General features: G+C 36.7%; 1 protein-coding gene across 1 annotated transcript; it reads left to right on the top strand.

Moving 5' to 3' along the window:
- The first annotated feature begins 1,228 nt into the window (after window positions 1-1,228).
- LOC134619540 (scavenger receptor cysteine-rich type 1 protein M160) lies at window positions 1,229-15,875 on the top strand. Its single transcript, XM_063465421.1, has 19 exons — window positions 1,229-1,305; window positions 2,669-2,989; window positions 3,220-3,318; window positions 3,487-3,705; window positions 3,874-4,053; window positions 4,163-4,314; window positions 4,496-4,640; window positions 4,887-5,195; window positions 6,255-6,560; window positions 6,846-7,142; window positions 7,571-7,879; window positions 8,474-8,770; window positions 9,060-9,347; window positions 9,810-9,973; window positions 10,388-10,490; window positions 10,697-10,840; window positions 12,063-12,158; window positions 13,227-13,367; window positions 15,218-15,875. Exons 1-19 carry the CDS (start codon window positions 1,245-1,247, stop codon window positions 15,400-15,402), a joined length of 3,816 nt encoding a protein of 1,271 aa, XP_063321491.1. The 5' UTR covers window positions 1,229-1,244; the 3' UTR covers window positions 15,403-15,875.
- The last annotated feature ends 6,949 nt before the right edge of the window (window positions 15,876-22,824 follow it).

The following is a 22,824-nucleotide window of genomic DNA, read 5'->3' as shown; positions in this document are numbered from 1 at the left end:
ATAATCTAAGAACTCCAGAATTGTATTGTTTTCAGACAGTCTGCTCATGTATTTTGATTTTGTGATACAACTTGTCATATTTGCAATCAGCACGATTTTTGTCACTTCTGATGAAGAATTTCTTGTTGAAAAAAAGCATACAACATGCTTTATTTTGCATTCAAAATTAACTATTTAGAAATTGTCACCATATGTTATCCTGATTCAGTTTTATGGTAAGAATGACTAGTTAAAACAGCAATAGTAACATAGTAATAGAGTAGTACATTAAAAAATAGTTTTTGTGATATTTATGCTCACATATTTCCAAAGTTTTCAAAATGCAAAAAATATAAAGCAAAAATTTCACAGTAATGATCATCACACTTTGGATCAGAGCTGCTTAGATCTTGGGGGGAAATGCACATGTTTAACGTAATTGTTTTCTTAGTTATAATTAAGGTATTATTGAGAAACTCCTGATTTTCGCTCTATTTGGATTCCATTATAGACTTGAATTTATTCTATTTTGATTGGAACAATTGAATTTAATAATTGCTGAATTTAGCTTCAGTCTTCAGTTTTGTAAATACCTCAATCAGAAATTGTCACCGTCTTTTGCAATATTAATTTTTTCATTAGTATGTGCTTACATACTGATTTTTGCAGGAGTGCTAGACTCCAAGCTTTTTTTCTTATTTTTTAACAATAAAATTTCACAGTACTCGTTATACTTGTAATATCTTCAAAATTTGGACCAAAACTGGAGATGGTCGGGTAGAAAATCTTAAAAAATTGACTGATTTGAAGTGGAATACCCAATATGACCCCTTTTGAGGCTGATATTATATAATGATTGTGAAGTTTATATTGTAATCAGTAGTCTATGTCATAAATGTGTAATGTGTAAATAGTTAGAATTCCGTTTCTAGATGAGCCTTTGTCAACATTTTTGGAATTAATTAATTAACAGTCAGTTATTAATCATTGGATCAATAGTTGATCAATTCACAATTTTTATAAAATCTCTAGTGTGTAAAAGCATCATAGTGAGTTTGAGTTCAATGAAGAGAAAAGCATAAAAAGGTGCTGTATGAGAAATAAGTGCACTTGTGTGTTAGTTTTCTTTAAAAATTAAGACAATATTCGGCAGTCTAAATTTGGCGCGTATGTTGCTCATTTCCATTTTTGGTGGGCGAAGCCATGGCAATATAAAGCCGAGCACATCATTTGTCTGTCTCACTCTCAAGTCATGAGCAGTGGTGATGATGTGGTTCCTCCTCCTGCTTCTCCACCTTGCTCACATTGAGCTGATGATCTCACAAGGCAAGTTAATTTAATCTATTTCATTCTGAATATTATTCATTGTTGTTATTTGTTAGATTTAAGAAAGTATCTTAAAAATGTCTGTGAAGTATTTAACATCTTTGAAATACTGTTTTAAAAAAAGCTCTGTGTGTGTGTGTATGGCTCTGAACTGAGTCGAGATTTAATACTCAATTTAAAGCCAAAGTAATTAAATAAATAAATAAATAAATAAGCATGCTATTTGCTTGCAGAATATATTGAAGTAAGTTTGTGTCAAAGTCGAAGTAGGAAGTGTTGTGTCCTCTAATGTGATATACCAAATTGCACCACTAGAGGGTGGTATCGTGAAAAAGTGCAGTGGAGAAAATAGATGAAAAACATCTGAGAGAACTGATGAATGCGCTTGTAACACTCTGCTACATCCAACTATGCAGGTTTATGTACTGCGATCATTAAAGAGGCACTTGTTCCTTGCAGAGGACTTGTTTCATTATCAGTCACCATTACAGGAAGGAGCTTTAAAATAGTTTTGAAATCCTAACAATGTTTTACAATAGGAATCCCTCTCTCTATTGAAAAACTTTTAAAAAATATGTGAAATGGTTATATTTATATAGCTTTTTTTGGAAAGATGAGGTGTTGCGGGAAATTCGGAATTCAAAAATTCACAGTCAACAAAAAGCTTTAACTTTTCAAATGTATGTGCAGATCTATTTTTTTATTTAGAGAAAAATTACTACTTAAAGGGCAGCATGGGGTCCAGTGATGAGCACTGTCACCTTACAGAGTGCTAGGTTCGAATCAATGATGGACCTTTTCTTCGTGGAGCTGGCATGGCCACCTCGTGTCTGCATGGGTTATCTCTGGGTACTCTGACTTCCTCTCACAGTCCAAAGACATACGTGCAGTAGGTTAATTGGTAAATCTAAATCAGCTGTGCGTGTAAACACGAGTGTCTCCATGTGTTAGCCCTACAACAGATTGGTGACCTGTCCAGGGTGTTACCTGAATCTTTCCCTATGACGGCTGGATTCTGACCTCCCAGAAATTTTATAAGCAGAATTGTTTGTATTAAGACTTAGTGGATTTAAAATAATAATAATAATAATAATAATAATAATAATAATAATAATAATAATAATAATAATAATAAACAAAAACAATGTATTTAGAAATATCTTGCTAGATATATTAATATAATAAAGTAAAACATAAAAGCATACAAAACAAAAACAAAATGTTTTGTTATGGCAGGAGCTCAAAATCTTTACAAAATTTTAACATTTTATCCTTTGCAGTTCCCAAAAGTAAGTCAGCCATGAAACAAATCATAATAATTCTAATAATAATGCTTTGCTGTATAAACCTTGTATGTTCCTAGCTGAGGACAAACTGATTCTAAAAAACAAAGGAGGCTACCCATGTGAAGGCTACCTTGAAGTCTACCATAACAACATATGGGGCTTTGTTGGGGATAAACACTGGGACAAGAACACTGAAAAAGTGGTTTGTAAGAGCACTCACTGTGGGGAACCTGTGGAGAACTCAGTAACAGATATTCCCAAGCCTTCTAAACACAGCACGATCTGGCTCAATGAACTGAAGTGTGAAGGAGACGAAAGCACTCTGTGGGAATGTAAACATCCTGGTTGGAACTACAGCGATTACTCAAGGGTCACAGTGAAAAAAATTACATGTTCAAGTAAGTTTTTCAGATTTTTCTCTGTTTTTTTATTTATTTATTTATTTTTGGTGAGCTCAGTGACAATGACTCTTAGCTAAAAGTTGTTAAGGGAAATCAATTGATCCCCCCTCTCTGAGAGAGGAATCTATTGATTGGAAATGACTTGATAAGATTGATTGTGGTGTTTGTTTGTTTTGTTTTTTTTATCTGTGTTTGTACTTTGCTGGTAATTGAGTGTGCTCTTCAAGGTAATATCACATTAAGCCTGGATGGACCCAAATGTGCTGGAGCTGTCCAGTACTCTGTTGATGGCATAACTCAGGGTTACTTTTGTAACAACAACATTGGTATGTCTTCTCTTTTTGTTAATTTTATATGTTTCAAAGGGCAGAGCTGTTTAAATATTGTCAACATTGCTCTCTCTCAATTTGATTTGTAATCATTTTTATCATTTTTTTTTAATGTTTTGCAATGTTTTTGATGAACAAACAATAAATTATTCCTCTCTTAAAAAGGTGAAAAAGAAGCCAGGCTTCTGTGTGAAAGTCTGGGGTGTGGTGGACTCAGAGAAATTCCTCTCTCAGAGAGGGGGGATAGGGAAAGATTCAAAAAAGCATCAAAGATGAAGCTCGATTGTTCAGCTTTTAAAAAAGCAGACCCAGATCATCTGTGGCAGTGTGTGAATGGCAATGATGATTCAGCATCATGCAAACCTTTTTCTGTCATATGTGAAGGTAACACACACGCACACACACGCACGCACACACACACACACACACACACACACACACACACACACACACACACACACACACACACACACACACACACACACACAAACACACACACACACACACACATACACACACACACACACACGGTGAAAGTGTTTTTATGAACAGGTTATACGAGACTGCAGCTCAAAGGAAACCAGTCAAATGTGTGTTCTGGGCAGCTGGAAAAAGAAGAAAATAACAACTGGGTACCTGTTCAACAGGACAACTTTACTTTTGATGTGTGCCAGCAAATGCACTGTGGTAACTCTCTCAGCACAAACAAAAACCTTAATGTGACATGCACAGGTAATTCAACACATTTATATTCCAACACAAACAACTTCCAAGCAAACACTTCACACTGTAAAACTGCTCTCTCTCTCTCTCTCTCTCTCTCTCTCTCTCTCTCTCTCAGATGAGGTTAAAGTAGTTCTGCGCTCTGGTAAAGACAGCAAGTGCTATGGTACAGTTAATTTTGAAGTGAATGGTTCAGTTGATCCTGTGTGTGCCTCCACCTGGACTAAAAAGGAAGCTGAATTAGTCTGCAAGGAGCTTGGATGCGGGGAAGTGAGTTTTCAAGTTTAGTCACCATAAGTTACCTGTTGTTCTGATACATGGATACTGAGTGTATCAGAAACTGTCCACACAGCAGTGCTATTGGGTTTATTGTGATAAGTGTACTAACGTGCACCATTAATACTTAATTAATAATGATTATCAATGAAATAACGCAAATGCTTTGTTCTAGCTGATTTATACTAAAGAACATCAGAATTCAAGAGGGATAATGGACCATGTGAGCTGCAAAGGCAACGAGTCCTCACTGTGGCACTGTAAGGCTCAGCATGGCAAGGACATCCAGTGTTCAAAACAACCTTATGTGGTGTGTTCAGGTGAGATACAGCAGTGGAAATGTACAGAGTGGCTGCTGATTGCCTTTGTCTGCTTTTATAATGGGATTTTAAAATCTGCAATAAATTCTCTGTCGAGAGAGAAAATGAGTTACTTCATTCAGTGAAATTGTGACATTTTTAAATTCTGATTATATTTTTCCAAAATGTGTTCAGTAAGAGTTTAAATTAATGTATTTATTCTATTTGTGTTTCATGGCTGATAAATCTCTTATTGTCATGGTACAGGCAGTGTGGAGGTGAAACTGGCAGATGGTCCTGGAAGATGTGCTGGAAGATTGGAGATAAAGCATGAGGGCCAGTGGAAGAAAGTTCCTGAAAATGAATGGACAGATGTTCAATCAGCAGCTGTCTGCAAACAACTGCAATGTGGGGAAAAAGGCAAAACTGAAAAATTCAGTCAGGGTTCTGGTAGCTTCCTGTCAATAACGTGTCCGACAAATAAGAAGATATCAAACATATCTGAGTGCTTAACAGAAAACTCAAAAAAACAATTGTTGGATCAGGAAACAGGAGCAGTTGGAATAACCTGTGAGGGTGAGTGTAATGTTATATTTCTCTGCCCTTCAGTGACATCAGCCGGAAAAACTGTTTCCTTTCTTAAAGGAAGAGTTTTTGTATCTTTGGGTTTTTAATTGCTTAACACTGATGATATTGGTGAAGTTTGATCAAAACGGGAAATACTAAATTACTAATATACGATAAAATCTTAGAACCAGGAAAAAGCCATTTTCGTTCATCGATGTGAGGCAGAAGAAAAGAAAACGTGTTTTTTCCCCTCAGCTTATTTAACTTCTCTTTTTATTCTTGAGCTCCTTCAGGCTCAAGAGTCCTTCTATACCTACAGATTAATACTTGAAAACTAAGAAAGGGATTTTTGTTAATCTGTTTTGATCAGAAAAGTGAAATAAGACACTACAACTTTCATTGATCATGCCATATTAACATTTTTTCTTTAAAATACTGCCTTGACTTTTTACTCAAAAATGTAATTTACAAAATTATTTTTGGAAAGTTACATGCTTCGTAAGGAAAGTCTTAAAGACAATACCCATTTTTGCTTATAAATAGAGATAAAACTGAGTATATTTTAATCTTATAAATATTAAATTGGCCTCCAGTTAAATCTTTAGTTGATCCAGAATGCTGCAGCGAGAGTACAAGAGAGAGCAGATTTGTCCTATCTTGGCTTCTCTTGATTGGATCCCTAGATCAAATTTAAAATCCTTCTCTTCACATACAAGGTCTTGAATAATCATCTTAAAGAACTACATTGCCAATTGAGCACTTCCCTCTCAGACTACAGACTACTTGTGGTTCCTAAAAGTGGAATAGAAGGCAGAGCCTTCAGCTTTCAGGCCCCTTTTCTGTGGAATCACCTCCCAGTTTGGATTTGGTAGACAGACACCTTCTCTACTTTTAAGATTAGGCCTCAAACTTTCCTTTTTGATAAAGCTTATAATTAGTGCTCAATATGGTGACCCCGAACAATCACTTAGTTATGCTGGAATAAGCCCAGACGGTGGTATATCTCCATTCAGCTTTTTCACCAAGTATGTGTTTATACACCACTTTCCTATTTTTTGTGTCCATTAGGTCACAAGGTGGTGTTTTTGAGTGGAACCTGTTCTGGTCATGTGGGGATAGAGCATGGCAGAGAAATCTACTGGCTCTCTGGGTCTAACGAGACATGGAACAACGTGTCTGCAGACACAGTGTGTCAGCAGATGCATTGTGGGAACGCTGCCAGCTTTTCTTTCAATTCTAGGGCTGATATGATTAATAAAGTTTGGAAAGACTCTTTTAGCTGCTCATCCAGAAAAAAGTCTCTTTTTGAGTGTAACCAAACTACACCTCTGCCTCCTGACCACCATAATTCTACTGCCTATGTGAAATGTTCAGGTAATGTGAAATGTGAATGAGTTAAAGTATAAAACTAAGACTAAGGTCATTATGGAATTGATTTATTGTGTCACTAGTTGTAATGTGATCCACTCAGAAGAGACAATTTACTTATAACAGACTTTACCTTTTAATGTCCATAGATGTACATTCATCTCCTTGTTTTCTCTCAATCAAGTTTCTACTATTTTTTGTTTTTTCTGAAACCCAGCTTGGTCTAAGATGTTATCAAATATCCACTGATACTAGTTTCCTCTTAACTTTTGCTTGAAAATGTCACAACAGGAAATATTGAGATGAGGTTGACGAACAGCTGCTGGGGAAAAGTCAGGATTCGTGTAGAAGGCAAGGAAGGAGATATGTGTGCAGACACCTGGACAGAAGACAAGTCTGTGAAGCTGTGTGAAAAGCTGAACTGTGGGACGCCCATAAAAGCCCACAACAGTCCCAAAGATGGTGATATCCTTTTTAACAGTTTACACACGACAAATCAGACTACTGACCTGACACAGAGCATCTTTGTCAAAAACCAGGACAATGATAAGTCCTGTAAACAAAAACCAGCCTATGTTGTTTGCTCAGGTAAATAATTGTTTTTTAAAAATATTTTTATAATGCAAAAATATAATAAATGTCACATCTTCGGTTTTTAAAAGGTTTCATTTTCAACTGATTTCCCTCCTTTGGAGAAAAGTGCCAGTTTTATTGTTCCAGTTTATTGGTTTGTTGATTCTTCAGTCACTAAGTTACAGGATACCAGAATGTAAAAAACAAACAAAAAGACATGTCTGTTTTTAAATGTTCCTTCATATGTTTTAAAAATATCTGTGTAAATACTGTTTTTCATAATTAAGCTCATTTGTGTTAAAGAAGGAAATATAAATCTTTCTGAAGTTACCAGACTAAAATTCTTTAAGATGATGATGGTTCTTACTGCTTAAAATTCTAATTAAAAATAAAATAAGAGTATTATAAATATATGGTATTATTTTGATATTTATTTCTTTCAGGTAGTGTCAAGCCCAGATTTAGCATTCCCAGTTACAAATGTTTTGGAAACATAGAGGTGGAGTATGAGGGGAAGTGGATCCCTGTGTGCGAGGATGCTCTCAAAGACACTAACAATCGAAACACCATCTGTCAGGAGCTTAAATGTGGTGATGCTGTCGAGACTCTTCCCTACTTTGGACCTGCACCAGCAGATAAATTGGCCATTTCAAACCTAAACTGCATTGCAAATGCTAACAGTCCATTATCTGCATGCAGCAGTATTACTGCTTCTACAGCTGCATGCAAACACAGTGGCCTCCGATGCTCTGGTGTGTATAATGATCTTTGTGTCAGCAGTTTCTTAATTATTCTTTGCTCCTTCAGCCTGATTTTAAAATAAAGGGTTTGAAACTGAATTGAAATTGAAACAAACTGAGACTAGTTTGTATTTCAGAAAAATGTTGAGATAAAAATAATGCTGCGTTCAAACTTTGACATGCCCGCCTTCAAAGGTTACTTTTAGTGAAATAAAGGCTAGAATGTTAACATCCTCACCTCCATTAATCATATTTGTTCTACTCAGTTTTACTCTTTTCTTTTCTGCTTGTTGTCCATGTCACCAGTATGGCTCTGCCACACAGTCTGACTCACTTAAATAATATCTGGAATCAGCTGGAAACAGCTAGCCTGTGCAGTCTGATGGTTATAAAAATATCGCTGTCATCAGTTGTCATCTCTTTGTTATCACTCTATAAAATCGTTTTATTTACACAGCAGTCAGCAGGTTAGCTAAACTTTAAAAACTTTAATTTGATGCAGGATCATAATGTCATTTCTGTGTGCAGAGTGTGTTATTTATATCATTCAGATCCTGTTGGTTACATCATGTTTTGTGAACTTTTTATTTCTCTTGTCTGTCTCAGAATGGAGGACGATGGTACCTGACAAAAAGGCCTGTAGTGGAACAGTGTTGGTTCACTGGAGACAGGGACCCAGTGCTGTTTCCAGGGACGACTTCAATGAAACTGAGAAGAAAAGGCTTTGCCAGGATATGGACTGTGGTGGATACCAATCAACAAATAAAAACCACCCCCAAACAATTGAAATAGATTCTTTTTGGAACAAAAGATTCAGCTGTGGTAAAAATCCAGGAAGCATTTGGGAGTGTGAAAATAAAACCACACCCTCAAGGAAGGAGCCAGTCTTTATTGAATGCCAAAGTAAGATTTATATCAGCAGGACTGATCTTAAATGATCACAGACTTTTTACATTTGCACTGGAAACACTGAAGACACTCAAGACACAAGGAGTGTGAAAGAGAATTATTCCAGATACACTGGATAAAGTAACAAACCAAAGCTAAAAGTGTTAAATGAACTATTTAATTCTGGACTTGTTCGTCATATTTTGACTTTGTAGTGCAGAGAAGATTAACTGATCATTTCTACCTCAGTGCTTTATGTCTTTATCAATACTTGACTGCAGTGTTTTATTGCTTTCCTTCCCAGATGAGCCCAATGTCAGCCTTTCACAGGACTGTCGTGGGGAAGTGAGGATAGATGGCGTTCCAGTGTGTGCTAGTAACTGGGATCTGAGTAACGGGGATCTATCCTATGCACACAGAGTTTGCCAAGAAAAGCTTTGTGGCAATGCTGTCTTCATTAAACCCAAAGCTCCATCAAAGGGTTCAGGTAACATTTACCATGTCAGCTGTGAAAAGTACCATTCCATTCTTGGCCAGTGCAGGAGGACTAAAGGAAAGTGTGACACAAATGTGGTGTTCATTACTTGTAGTGGTAAGTGTGAGTCCATACACCTATAAACTCATCCCTATATACAGTACATACATGTATGTTATTTATGTTAATTATGGTAGTATTTTTAATTCATTATCTTGGGGTAATTTTTAGGTATTTATTTTATAAACAGAAGATTATTTATTTAAATAAAAATGACATTGTCAAGCTCATTATAAGATAGTGAAGCCACAAATAATTTGCACTGCAAACCATGACACTGACAGTCTGGCAGGTTCTGTCCAGAAATCTGAGTTATTTTTTGAAAATCTCTAAAAAAAAAAAATATGTTGAACACATGTTTTACACTCCAACTTTAATAAATGTAGAGTGATGACAGGTGCTTGCTTTGCTCCTAGTGATTTTGCTAAAGCTAAGGTGACCATCTCTAACATCATATTTGTCAGACAGAAGTGGATGAGCTTGTTTCCTTCTTTCAACACAGTTTCTTTGCTTTTACAGAAAGTGTAAAGTTCCGCACCGCTGAAAAACATGGTGTCCTTGAAGTCAATTATCGATATAATTGGGAAAGAGTATGTCCATTTAATCCTTCCCAAGACTTAAAGGCAAAGCTCTGTAAAGAAATTAATAATGAGACCCATAGCGGCTCTACAGAAATCAAACAGGTAAATCTTTACATTCTGCTTCTTGAAACCAGTCACTAATTTATCTCGTATGCTACAAACCAAGATCATGGACAGTTTCCTGGCTCTGTGTTTCAGCTTAATTAAATCTAATAATGAAGACTGGAATGTGACTTTTATATTATTTCGGTTTATGAAATGGAAAGAAATGTATGAGAGGTGTTGCTGACTAATGCACAAGTTAAAAACTTACTGGACACTTTGCTGACACAAAGTTTGCAGAAATATAAAAGAAATTGAATGTCCCAATACTTTTGGTCTGGACTTCTAGTGACTTCTTTTGCTGTGTGTTGCTTTGATGCTTCAGTCAGGCCTGTTTTTCACTGCCAGAGAAATTTCAGTGTTTTTTATTGTGGCTGTGTCACTAAATGTGAACAAGTTTAAATTTGATTCAAGGTCAACTTAGAAACAACACTGGAGTTCAACAATGATACCATGGACGTCAAGCGCACCGTCAAACAACGTTCCTGTGGAAAAGTTTCTCCAGCTGAAATACTTTGTAAGACAAGCCATGAATCCTTTCTCAATAAGTTCTATTGTTTTCAAAAATTTCATTCAACTTGTTTTGCACAGAAGAGACTTTTTATAATCTGTAACTCTGAGCTTACATACCTTGAGGTGGTGCAGATAAACAAGATGAGTCAAGTACAGCCCTCAGTGTGACTGAATCCAGAATAAATAAAGTGGGGGTTTTTTTTATTTCAGGCTACGAGCCACCCCCTACACCTCCACCACCTTCTTCTACACCAATAGCACCTATTATCGTGGGTGTGGGATTTCTTCTTGTTGTTGTGATCTTAATTTTGGTATTTGTACGATTCTATCTCAAGAGAGCCAGGAAGTCTTCATGTGAGTATCTTTATTACATGACTTAAACACATGGCTTGTTTCACTTTTAATGAATTACTTTAAAAAGTGTAAAAAAAACCTGCCTGAACATGAGAACATGATCCAGAAAAAGGTGTTCGAGAGTTTTTGCCACAAGAGGGCAGTCTCCAACATACTGACTGAAAAATTAGGGAAAAATTGCGAAAACTACCCAAACTTGTGTTTGTGTTGTGTTATTCCTGCTCGCATACTCAGGGCTGGATTGTTACAAAACATCAGCCCTTAGTGTTTCTTTTTAATCTCCTTGCTAAAGTTGGTGTTGGGTTAGTTCTTAGTTGAACTGCACTACAGTATGTGACAATTAAAAGCTAAACTTTATCTGTTGACAGTGGCTCATGGACAAAGTGGCCATTCATTTTACTTTTGTTGGGACTGCTGTCCCTCCCCCTGAACTTCTCCACGGCAGCCTCCTGTTACTGTGAGGGTTTGTTACTACATCAGTTGTTGCTGCAACAGCAGCAGCCCCGACAACAAGTGGCCTAATATGATATATTTTGCTGCATTTATTTTTATGTTTCTTTTCCTTTTCTCAGCTTTTCAGCTCCACCTGTTTGCCACTTCGTCCGTACTAAATTCTGTTCTGCAATTTGTGTGAGTACACATGGAAACCCATATGGAAAAGATATATAAATCTTATAAAGTTTGTATCTGTCTTGTGTGAAACTTGTATGAAAAGCATACAAGAGTGAAAACAGATATAAGATCCCTTGAAAAATTATATAAATTAAACTTGTATGTTTTGGATACCTACTAAAACAATATATGAAAGTAATGAGAAAGTGGCCACTTTCATGAGTAAATCATGTAAGCCTTATATGATTTACTCATGAAAGTGGCCACTTTTATGAGCAAATCATGTAAGTTTTTACTATTTCTTTTCCATATGGGAAGTAGGGGAGGGCCCATTTTAAAGATTTGAAAACAACAACCTGAAATGAAAATGGAACCCTGTTTTTTCATAACAAAAAGTAATCTTATCTGAACAATAACACTGTTGTTTACATTCAAAGTGCCTGCATCAAAAATGAACAAATTGCCTGCTGACAGTGCTTTTATGGCTGATTCCAGATTACCGTACTAGTCTTTGCTGTACCCTGGTACATTGGTACATCACTGGTACATTAACACAGTGCACTGTTGTTATGTACTGTATGAGTAAATGTGTAACACTGTAACCTTTCAGCAAGAATGCTGCCAGACAAAGAAATGGAGTTTGAAAGTGGGGAATATGAAGATGTCACGAACAAAGAAAATGAGATGGAAGACTTAAGTCATGGCAGTGAGTCATTCATTTATTCATTTGTTTATTGACTGATTGATTATTTTGTTCATTCATTCATTCATGTTTTCTAAATACTTTATTGCTTCTGATCAAAGTGCTGTTTATATACTGTACACCATGTTTGTTTGTTGTAGGTCTTGCTGCTTCTTATATTTCCATGTCCACGGTTATATTTTACACAGATATTTCTTATCACTGCATATCAATATTCCATTTATTCTGCTTTTATAAGTTATTTCTGCTTAATCAGACTGTGTAAAGAACAAAACCTTACCTCAGTTAAATCTGGATTTTATCCCTTCTGATGTCGTCTCCTAGTGCAGTGCTACTGCTCCCCCCTGCTGACCACTTGAAGGCGCACAATTTCAATTTCACCGTGGACCTGAACAGAGATATAAAACATATATGAAATGAAAAATTTTCTGTCAAACTGACTTTCATGGCAGAGATCATTGGTTAATAACAGTTAAGCCTCTGGATAAAAAGAGCAGCAGTTTTTAGTGGAAGAGTCTATGGCTGTCAATCTTATTTTACATGGTAGGCCACTTACAGGAACAAGTGGAACTACCCTTTCTATCAGCCTAAAGAAATGTAACTACACATTAAAAACAAGAAAAAGAAGGGCATTTTAAATAGTATTTCTTAGTTTTCTACATGGTAAAAAAAGAAATGCTGCCGTAGTAAATGTCCAATTGAAATTGTAATCATCAAATGTGTAAAATTACAGTAAAATAGAAGGTTTATATTAATTCACAGGAAATACCCTGATGGGTTTTTTTTTTAAATCTAGACCAACTGTAAAAAAAGAAATAGTAAATCATAAAGACAGGAACGTCTCTATGATTTAATGGTTTATCTTTTGCAGTACTTAATTCATTTTGTGTAGTATAAACATCCTTGGGGGACCTATTTTTCAGCATGTGAAGCTGCAAAAATTAATTAATTAAATAATTGTTTTTATAAAACAATTTGCCTGTCTTAGATTTATCTCAGATTGTTTCCAAGTGGGTGTTCTTTTTAAAAAGCCAACATGATGTAAGTGTTCTCTTGCTATTTTTCATTCAGGAGCCAGATCAGAGGCTGAATTAATCTCAGAGAAGGATGGGCAGAGTGTTTCCTCTTTACCTTATGAGGATGTTGAAGCAGATGAGGCTCGACCCCTGACCTTTCCAGGCACGACTGCCATCAACATCAACACGCATGAAGGTGTCCATAATGAAAGCACTGGAGTTCTAAACTAGTTCGATCACAGTGTTTTCACATTTCAATAACAGTAAATGGTCGAGTCTAATCTCTGTTTAACACAGTGGTTCCCAAACTTTTTTTGCTGGGACCCCCTTTGTTTTACAAGAAAAATGTTGCCCCCCCCCAACTTTCTCGCACACGCACAAACACATCCTCCAACCACACACAGCCATATTTTGCTCCATTGCGGTTTATTTCACACCTCAAACATTTAGTAAACAATTAAGCAAATACGAGTAATCTGCAATAAATTACAGGTAGTAATAAAATACACTACTAACTCTTTTACGCTACGTCCACACCTACACGGGTATTTTTGAAAACGCAGCTGTTTCGTCCACACGTAAACGGCGTTTCGAATCACCGAGAACGGAGATTTTTTAAAACCTTTTTTGCGTTTATGTGTGGACCAGGACCTTTTTTCACGTCACGCTGTGCGCCACGTTATTGTTTACATGAGATGAATTGCAGAATGGCAGATAGAGACAAAATATTGTTAATCTGACTATCTGCAGGTTTTACACGCTTACATATACACACGCAGTTACTGTACCTCCATTTAGAAAGGCAGAGGCATCACGGTGTGATTATTTTACATGTAGTTGTTTTTTTCCTGCGTAATAATGTTCAACTTTGCTATCAATACATTTCTCAAAAATGCCTCTCTGTGCAAAATGGGTTTAAAAACATAAACAGCTGTGGGACAGGGGGAACAAATCGTGGCAGGATCAGCCTGATGTTATTTGTATCCTGCTGTAACTTTACTGTATAAAGAGCTAACATCTCCAAAATGTCAGGAGTAATTAGTCATTACAACAAGTGTTTGTGAACTAAAAATCAAGAATGTGGGATACTGTTTGTACATGATTTGGAGAGCCCAGCGTGTGCTCCCGAAGCAGGGAAAACCAATTCTGCAGGGGAGACCTACCTTGGCACTTGTGCAGGTGAAGCCAAAGGGAAGATATGTATTTTCTAGTCTTTGGCTTAGAATGAAGATGGTTTGGAAACATATTCAGCCCAACCCGTTCTCACTCCCAAATCGTAACATTTTACGCTAGGTGACAAATCGTCAACATATTACGTTTTCGGGCACCCAAGGCGTTCCTACGTCACGACATCGGAAAACTGCGGACACATGAGAACCGTTTGGACTCAATCTACACATCTTCGCTTTTTCCCTTAAAATCGCTTTAGAAAACACTATTTCACCTCATTAAAGTGCTGGTTAAGGTTAGGAATAAGGTTATGGTTAGGTTTAGTGATAAGGTTAGGTTTAGGCTTAGGTATACGGTTATGGTTAGGTTTAGGCATAAGGTTATGGTTAGGTTTAGGGATAAGGTTAGGTTTAGGCGTAGGGATACGGTTATGGTTAAGGTTAGGAATAAGGTTATGGTTAGGCATAAGGTTATGGTTAAGGTTAGGCATAAGGTTATGGTTAGGCTTAGTGATAAGGTTAAGTTTAGGGCTGCAGTACAGGGCTGGAAACCGCCGCGTACCATAACAACGTGGAAGGTCACCTTTCGCGTTCCTCAGGAACGCCGCAGGACGTGACAAAACGTCGGGATGTTACGCCTCGGGAGTGAGAACGGGCTCTTCAGCCATGCTTCATCTCCTGCTTTGCGTTTGTGTGGGCGCCCCGTGCTAGCAGTGTCCAAGCTTTGTTTTTTTTTTTTTGTTTTTTTATTTCCGCTTTTCATACCGCGCCCCCCCCCTGCAATGGCTCAGCCCCCCCCCCCCCCCCCCTAGGGGGCGGGCCCCACACTTTGGGAAGGTCTAGTTTAACACATGTCATCTGTTTTTCTTTGTGACAGACGGGGTGGCCTACGAAGTGGAAGATCCACAGGAGAATTATGACGACATCGATACAATCCCTGGAACCACACAGACTACAGCAGAGGTCCATGACAGCCCTCAAACATCACATGATTTAAACACAGCAGCCCCAGGATTAGTGGAGAGAGATGAGGACTACCTAGAGCCAGATGTGGATGGGTGAGCCGAATGTGGCTTTAGAAACTACTTTAAAAAATCAGTCTCAAAAAGTGGCTCATGTCCAAATTCACCTTCATTTCACTCAAATAAATATCAAATGAAAAGCAATATTAAAATCTTTAAATTCAACATACATTTACTGAAATGGGTGAAGGAAACCATCATTTGATGGAGGAACAGTGTAAAACGACCGAAATCTATCTTTTGATACTGTATAGCAAAAAGACTTAAAATGTACAATGTAAAAAAAAAGACATCATTTTATTATGTTTTATAATGCCAGCCTCTTCTTCCTGCTTCTAGTCTATAAGGCTTAGCTAACTGTCTTGTTACTTTTATATTCAGCATAGAAATGTGTGTAATATCAATATTCTCATCAAACTCTGAGTATAAAAATACGTGTATTTCTCACAATATTAAGCTATTGTTCTATTTATAGTATATTCTTTAAAGCATAAATATAAAGAATTCAATATCTTGTGGTTGTCGTCTTTTTGTGATATTTTTTCATTTTTATGCAATGTGTCATTAAATGGTCCAACATGAAATACCAGTGCAGTTGGTATTTCTTAACTGGTCTGTTAACAGCTTATCTTAACGATGCTCAACTTGACAAAAAAACAAAACAAAAAAACCCCAACACCCAATTATTTTTATTTTATTTTTTGATTATTTCCCCCATGACTACAGCTTTTTTGTGGCTAATTTTCACATTCCTGACAAGTGTTCACAGTGCACAAATTTTTCTATAAACTCACCCAATTTGTTTATTGTTTGTATTGAGACTTAATTACGGCATGATTAAGGTTGTTATTGATGTGAATGACATGTTTCATCCTGTTTAGCTTCTTTGGTAGGTACATTTTGTTTTGAAACTAGTCAATATTAGCATGTGATTAGAAATCTCTGTGAATTATGGATGTACATTGCTAATAGAACTAACTAGCTAGCATGACCGTTAGCTACTAACTCATTATTTTGTTCTTACCATGAGTCACTGGAGGGATGAATAACACTACTTTACTCACAGAGCTTTAAGTCATTTTTAGGTTTAATAATTAAATATCTAGTGAAGCCTCGGAGACTCTGGGATTTTGGAAATGGCTTAGATGTTGAGTATCAAACTGTATGTTATGTAAGCTATATATAGTTTGATACACAGCACAATAAGCCGTTTTATCAATAAGTCAACGCTTTTAGAGTCTCTGAAGTTCTGAAACTTGTTACGTTCATTCTTACAGGTTGTTGACTCTTTCACCAGTGTTTGGGTTGAAAATATTTTGAATACAGTTACATCATCATGCACTTTAATGTTCTCTATTGCAATTTATAATTTTCCCCAGTGGTTAAACTTGGAGCAACTGCTTGCTGCAAATGTTAACATGGTCATCATTGAGGTGCAGCTTTTAGGACATTGACAGATTTACTAAGGCCTCAGATGTTTGGTCAGAGCAAAGGGCCAGTGAGAAGAGAGCCAAAGAAACTAATTGTAAAGAGCATTCTGTCACAAGCAGCACTGATGTCAGAGGCCTTGCTGAGGAGCCATGATGTAGGATTAAGTCTGCTGCGTAGCTGAAGTTGAAATAGATTCAGCATAGTTGTCTGCAAAGGTGGCAAATCCATTCTGGACTTAAATATTTGTGCAAAGCAAACTTAACCTTGTGTTATACAAGTGCAATAAAATGTTATTAGTACATGATAATACAAACTTTTTTTAGAGTTTGTATGTAAGTTTTCATTTTAATCAATGTATTCAGTTTGAATTAGTTATATATAAACACGAGCAGAGAAAAGGAAGGAGAATTTTTAAAGATACCTTTATTTTCTTTTGCCTACATTGCTCAGGGTGACATTGCCTCCGTGGATTCCAGTTCATCTCCTATGGCGGTCACGTTTGACCGGGAACACCACAGATGTAACAAAGTTGATTAAAACACTCAAATTTCAATGAAAGAGGTGCTCATCGCTTTTAGATGTTCAAGTGCATAGTGTGGAGGATGTCATAAGGGCTCGAGGCGATCGGATGTAAACCCCCCCCCCCAATATTTATGAGTGTTTTCATTTGTAAATCGGTCAGATTTGACCCGAACACAACAGGAAGGTAAGAGGAAGAATAAGCAGATGAATGCATTTTTCTTTTCATAAAATGATACAAATAACCATAATAACTATATAACATATAATCATTAATTGCAGTTAAAAAAGAGTGTGTCTATCCAACACACATAGCCTTCTTCAGTTCTTAGGTTTTACATATGACAGCAAAAAAGAATCATTTGGATCTCTGCAAGCTATAAAAATAGTTACAATCTCAGAACATTATATAACATATTATTACACCATGCCACTGTTTATTTCACAAAAACTGAATATAAATATGAAAGCACATTGAAAAAAAGGGATTGGCCAGCTCTTGGATTTACGTAAGCATCTTGCGTGTCTTTAACACAGGTCCCTCATGCTTTAAAGTTAAGTGTAACTATATAGTGTAGAAACTACATGATATGCAGAGAGGCTAGATTAAATTGTTCATATCATGTTCAAGTGAATTAAGTCAATAATATAGCAATGTTATATCCCGCAACACTGCACGGGTTTCAGTCTCGCGCTCTTTGGATCATAGTTTCAGGAAGGCATGCATCTCAGTCAAGTCAAGCAGCCACCTCTACTTTTTTTGGTATACCGAAAAAAGTAAATTGGGTGGTTGTTACAATAAAAAAGGCTAACTTGTAATTTGAACACAATAATTTCATGTTTCTATGAACGTAATTAAATCATGAAGGATCTGTACGAAATTCAACAACTTAATTTGTTCTTGTTGAGATGACATGATACAATCTAGTTAGAGTGGTTAGTTGCTGAACTCATGAAATACACAAGATCCCACAAGATTTCAAACTGCAGGAAAATCACTGGAGTTATAAGAGGCAGACAACTACACACACACCACATGCATGCTATTGCTATTTATTGTGGATTAACCTGTCTCAGGACAAAAACAAAAAACTTCTGCATCAAATACAGCAAATCATAGCTTTCCTGTGTTTCCTAGATTGTTAGCATGGTGGTTAGTGCTGTTGCTTCACAGTAAGAAGGTCCTGGGTTCAAATTCACATTCTGGCTAGTTTGCAGTGGGTTCTCTCTGGGTATTCTGGTTTCCCCCCACAGTTAAAAGTCATGCAGTTATTAGAGTTAGGTTAATTGATGATTCTAAATTACCCGTGAATGTAAGTGCAAATGGTTGCTTGTTTCTATGTGATAGACTGGTGAGCTGTCCAGGGTGTACCCTGCCTCGTAACCTATCACTTCAGGGTTATTTCCCAGCCCCCCTGTAACCAGGATAAAGATAGAAGGATGGTAGTTGTTGTAGACCCATACAATTTTTATGGTAACCAGGATCTAGACTTTATTGAACATTTTGTAATATGAAGACAACATGTAGTATTTAAGTGACCAAGTAGTATTGGGATAAAGGTTATTGAATAGTGTTGAAATAAAATGACAAAATTGTGAAGGATTAAAATATTCCAAGAGCTCAACTTACTTCATCTGAACATGTTTCAATCACGTTTTATGAACACAAAATGCACAGGTTTATTGAATATGAAAAAGTTGTGTTGATTTAACTCAGTTGTTTAAGTTTCTGCCAAAGCAAAACATTTGTGTGCAACCAATGTCCACTATTGAATCAAGTAAATCCAACATGGCCTTTTTTTCAGTGCAGTGCATGAAAAACTTCATGACTCCACAGCTTGTAGAACTACCTCATAGCACCAGGAGTAACTTCAACTAATTGTTTTCATTTTCAAATAATTCACAGTGAAGAGTGATGAGTGCCCCCAAGTGTCCTTTTCTTGAGACATTTTTTCTATTTATTTGTGTGTGCATGTGGAGTCCTGCCTGTGCCCCTCAACAATAACATTTGACTATTAATCACAATTTTGCTAAATAAAAGGATGTGCTTGCATCAGTCACATGATGACCATTAACCAATGCTCACCCTTCACATTAGAGCGTGCTGGCTCTGATGATGTCACTGATGATGTGACTGATGTTTTCTGAGGTATTAGGAGACACACTGTCTGCTCAAATCCAGCTAAATACAGTCAAATTGATTCGGTGGCATTTCATTTCATAACATAGATGGACAGTCACCTAAATATACAGCCAAAGCAACCCAGGAGTTTATTAAAGCAAAGAAGGTCAGTATTCTTAAATGGGAAGTCAGTTATTTGATCTTAACCCAATTGAGCATGCATTTCACTTGTTGAAGACTAAACTTGGAACAGAAAGGCCCACATACCCTGGATCACACGAACAGCAACTGAAAGCTGCTGCAGTAAAAGCCTCGGAGAGGATTAAAAAGGAGGAAAACCAGCATTTGGTTATGTCCATTAGTTCAAGACTTCAGGCTGTTATTGCCCACAAAGCATCGGCGTAACGAATGTTCAGCACCCTTCCCCCCGCCACAAAGGGTTTTCAACCAAGTATTAGCCCTTTCACACATAGTGGTCACTACAGTGGACAGGCTGTTTTCTTGTATTTGTGTCAGTGTTGATGGCGTACTTACACATAAACCACTACAATGAACCACTACACCTCCATACCCTGCCACCTACTGGTCGTTTAATGTTACTAGAGATGTATGACATGTTTCATTGTATTTAACCCTGTCATGCATGAATTATGACAACCTCATTTTTTTCTTAAGTATTTTTATTCATCTTTTCATGCCTAAAGATGAATAAAAATACTTCAAAAAAATCCCGATTGAGGTTGTCATAATTCATACATGAAAGGTTTAGAAATGAAAATGGTATTTTTATTTATTACTTTTGAGCCCCTGAAATTAAGAGATTGAGTTAAAAAAATAGTTTCTCACATTTCGGGGAGGGGGGGTCGAAAACACATATCTTGTGTTTTCGATCTTGTGTGTTGCTCAGTAGCATTCAATATTTATTATTTACGGTTATTAATGCTTATCTTGGTTATTGCTGTGGTTTCTGTTTTTGCTTGTTTTCTTTTTTCCCAGCAGGTGATCTAGCAGATTTTTTGTGTCTTTTCTCATTGTCCCTCTTCCCCTCTGTTTTTCTTCCCCTCTCCTTTTCTTCAGCGTCTATTGTCTGTCTTTCCCTTTTCTATCCCCCGGTCATGTCTGTTCCGTTTGTAATAACTTAAAAGATAAAAATAAACAAACAAACAAACCAAATAATAAAGATCAATCAAGTGGACCAGTATGGCAAAGCCATAATGATAAAGTGTTTGTGAGTTTGTGATAAAGTCATACAATCTATTGTAAAATATTTTTTCTAGTATCTTAGACAACTGCGGTGGTAAAGAGATGGGCCAACAGTTTGTGAGAAGACGTTTATCTTCAGGTTTACATATTGGAAATAACCTTTGCAATTTTCATCTTATCAGAGAATAAACCATAGTGACTGATTACAAATGTAGGTAAATGGATTCACAATACATCCAATAACATCTTTAATTAAATCCATATCAATGTCATCACAGTCAGTTGATTTCTTGGAGTTAAAGGATAATCCCAGCCTTACACAGTATGTTGAAACTTAGCAACATACTAAGTTAGTATGCCCCGGGGCAGTGGCCACCCTACCCATTAGCTCATAGCAACAAGGTCCCAGTTTTGAATCCTCTGGCCTGCTGGGGCCTTCTTATGTGGGGTTTGTGGTAGCTAATATTGTTTCTTTTTGTGCGGGCAGTGTCTAATCTATTTGTCTTAGTTCCTGTTGAATATATTATGTTTTATGTTCTTTTTATAAATTTCCCGAATGTCCTTTCTATCCCTGCTGCTTAACTTTCGAATGGGGGGCACTTGTACCACCAGTAATAAAAGTCAGTAAGACCTGTGGTGGACTAGTAGTCAGTTACTCAGGAGGAACAATAATCGCTCTTTCCAGTGAAGGCTGGCAAGAAAATGAGAAGTAAAGGTTTTGCCAGGATATGAAATGTGGTGAAAACCAATCAACAAATGAAAGCCTGTTCCAAACAACTGAGACACATTCTTTTTTGGAGCAAAAGCTTCCGCTGTGGTAAAAATCCAGAAAGTGTTTGGGAGTGTGAAAAGAAAATCCCACCCTCAAGGAAGGAAACAAAACCCAGCCATAATGGGGCTGTGGAGCGGTGCTAGACTCCAATATTTTTTTATAAAAATAAAATAATAATTTCCTTAGAAAAATAACAGTTTTTAAGGTCTTTTTAAGACAGTGAATCCCTTAAAATAATCTGTACATGAGACTAGCTATAATTTTTTTTCTTGTTTAGGTTTTAAAAACGTTTTAAAAAGCAACATGCAGTTTTAACATTTTGGTTTTTATGCCTTTGGACGGGGATAACCGAGGTGTTTCCTCTGCTCCCAGTGTTTTTGCTAAGGTAAGCTGACCATCTGTAGTTTCATATTTGTATTTTTGTCAAACTGTTTCCTAAAGTGCTAAAATTCTGAATCCTTCCCCAGTCACTCATAATGGTTTTCAAAATATTCATTCACGTGTTTACCTAGGTGTGTATTCTGTAAATCTGAACTTGCTTACTTTGATTGATGTGATATAGATAAACAAAATAAATCAAGTCACAGTTCTCACTGTGAGTGAATTTAGAAAAATTAAATAGGACTGTGTTTGATTTCAGGCTATGTGATGACATTTCCACTACAACCAGTGCCCCTTATCTATATTCATATCACCTGTTATTGTAGGTGTGAGACTTCTTATAGAGACACTGTTTCTGTATATATAAAATTCTGAGTGTTCAAACACCCAAGAAGTCTAAAGTTTGAGTGAGTATATTGATTGCATCAGTTAGAATTAAATACTGACTAATAGTTTGTTTCAGTTTTAATGAATTGCCAAGAAGTGTAAAAACCCTTACTGAAAAAAAAGTTTTTCCTAATCATCCAAGTTTAAAGTAAAAACGTGTTGTAGGCTTTTTGCCAGGAGAGGGCAGTCTTTCAACGTACTGACTGCATTCTGACTCCTCTGTACTCCTCAGCTTACAGCCATTTCTAAGAATACCTTTACTGCTGATGACTGAACAAACAGCACATCAGGTCAGCCAATCATTTGTTTACTTGATAAAAATGCAAAAACACAACTGTGCTGTTTGACCTGAGCTGTGCACTGGTGCATTAGCACAGTGTATTAGTGAAACAGCTGTTATGTACTATATCAATAAGTGTGTAATACTGTAACCTTTCAGCAAGATCGCTGTCAGGGAAAGAATTGGAGTCTAAAAGTGAGGAATATGAAGATGTCTGAAGAAAGAAAATGAGATGGAAAACTTCAGTCTGTCATGGCCTGTGGCTGCACAATGTGTGTTGTAGAGAATGACGACCCAAATGCTGACAAGCAGAGGTGGACTAAACTTAACAAAAACATTTTGTTTATGTTAGCTGATTACAAACATA

The sequence above is a fragment of the Pelmatolapia mariae genome, linkage group LG20, assembly GCF_036321145.2.
Source record: "Pelmatolapia mariae isolate MD_Pm_ZW linkage group LG20, Pm_UMD_F_2, whole genome shotgun sequence".
Lineage (NCBI taxonomy): Eukaryota > Metazoa > Chordata > Actinopteri > Cichliformes > Cichlidae > Pelmatolapia > Pelmatolapia mariae.
Note: the sequence above shows the minus strand (reverse complement) of the source record. Positions and strands in the feature narration are given on the sequence as shown.

Bases quoted from the DNA above. Each gene is read 5' to 3' on its own strand.
- LOC134619540 (XM_063465421.1), top strand. From the start codon at position 1,245: ATGATGTGGTTCCTCCTCCTGCTTCTCCACCTTGCTCACATTGAGCTG. The intron at 1,306-2,668 runs GCAAGTTAATTT...GTATGTTCCTAG, and splicing joins TGAGCTGATGATCTCACAAG to CTGAGGACAAACTGATTCTA. The intron at 2,990-3,219 runs GTAAGTTTTTCA...GTGCTCTTCAAG, and splicing joins GAAAAAAATTACATGTTCAA to GTAATATCACATTAAGCCTG.